General features: G+C 56.1%; 1 protein-coding gene across 1 annotated transcript; it reads left to right on the top strand.

The window, feature by feature from the left end:
- Positions 1–56: 56 nt before the first annotated feature.
- On the top strand, positions 57–767 carry LOC108768175 (uncharacterized). The gene has a single exon (XM_018518504.1). The coding sequence runs from the start codon at positions 57–59 to the stop codon at positions 765–767; it is 711 nt and encodes a 236-aa protein (XP_018374006.1).
- Positions 768–1,077: the final 310 nt, after the last annotated feature.

The following is a 1,077-nucleotide window of genomic DNA, read 5'->3' as shown; positions in this document are numbered from 1 at the left end:
CCGCCAATATTGGTGGTCCTGGCGAGCGACGAAGAAAAATGTACGCGACAGTCGTAATGTCGGTGATATTGTATGGGGCCCCAATTTGGGCGCAAACAGTGGCGAGAGACCGCGAAATAATAGGTAGAGTGCGTAAGCTGCAGCGGCAGCTTGCCCTGAGAGTGATCAGGGGCTACCGAACCATATCGCATGATGCGGCGGCCATCCTTTCGGGAATGGTTCCGTTTGACCTAGCGGCGAACCGTATTAGACGGTCTTATCTGCGCAGACGGGATATCATCGCCCGGGATGGCGAGATTACCCCGCAAGTGGGGGGGATGCTGCTGGAGGTCGAGCAACGTCGCTTGATCGCGCTTTGGCAAAGGCGACTTAATGAGCTGCCTCCGAGCGGACCGGGCGCAATCGTACGAGGCGCCATCGGAGGGGACCTGGAGACGTGGGTTGGGAGAGTGCATGGTGCCCTCACATACCGTGTTACACAGATCTTGACGGGGCACGGGGTGTTTGAGTCCTATCTCTATAGGATAGGACGACGGAATTCATCGAATTGCCTGTTCTGCAGGGCGACGAACGACACGGCGGTGCACACCCTTCTGTTCTGTCCGTCCTGGGCGGAGCAGAGGGAGGGGCTGCTAGCGATTGTGGGGATTGATAGGACATTTCGGGCTGTGGTGAGGGATATCATGCGCTCTCCCGAGGCGTGGTGTGTCTTCGCGGAGTTCTGCGAGACGGTGATGCGGAGAAAGGAGGAGGACGAGCGCGCCTGAGAGCGGCGACTTGCCCCGCGTGTAGGGGTGCTGGCCCTTCTTCAGAACGAAGAGGACTCTGACTCTGGTTAGAAGCGGACCGGTGATGTCAGAGCGTATAAGCTCGTGCGTTGCGGAGCTGCGTATGTATAAATTGTAAATAGTAGTAGACTTTAAGTGTATTTTATTATATATGTGTGGGACCCGTGTATAGTGGTAGCGAGCCAAAGTAGCTCGGTAGGTTGGGGGGCATTTCGATGATACGCTAGAGTACGGTTCCGGAATGCCTCTCTTGCCTGTGCGGTAGTACGGAAAGGGGGGAGTTTTTAAT

The sequence above is a fragment of the Trachymyrmex cornetzi genome, unplaced genomic scaffold (assembly GCF_001594075.2).
Source record: "Trachymyrmex cornetzi isolate Tcor2-1 unplaced genomic scaffold, Tcor1.1 scaffold753, whole genome shotgun sequence".
Classification (NCBI taxonomy): Eukaryota; Metazoa; Arthropoda; class Insecta; order Hymenoptera; family Formicidae; genus Trachymyrmex; species Trachymyrmex cornetzi.
The sequence above is the reverse complement of the archived record's forward strand: the minus strand, read 5'-3'. Positions and strand labels throughout refer to the sequence as shown.

Bases quoted from the DNA above. Each gene is read 5' to 3' on its own strand.
- LOC108768175 (XM_018518504.1), top strand. From the start codon at position 57: ATGTCGGTGATATTGTATGGGGCCCCAATTTGGGCGCAAACAGTGGCG.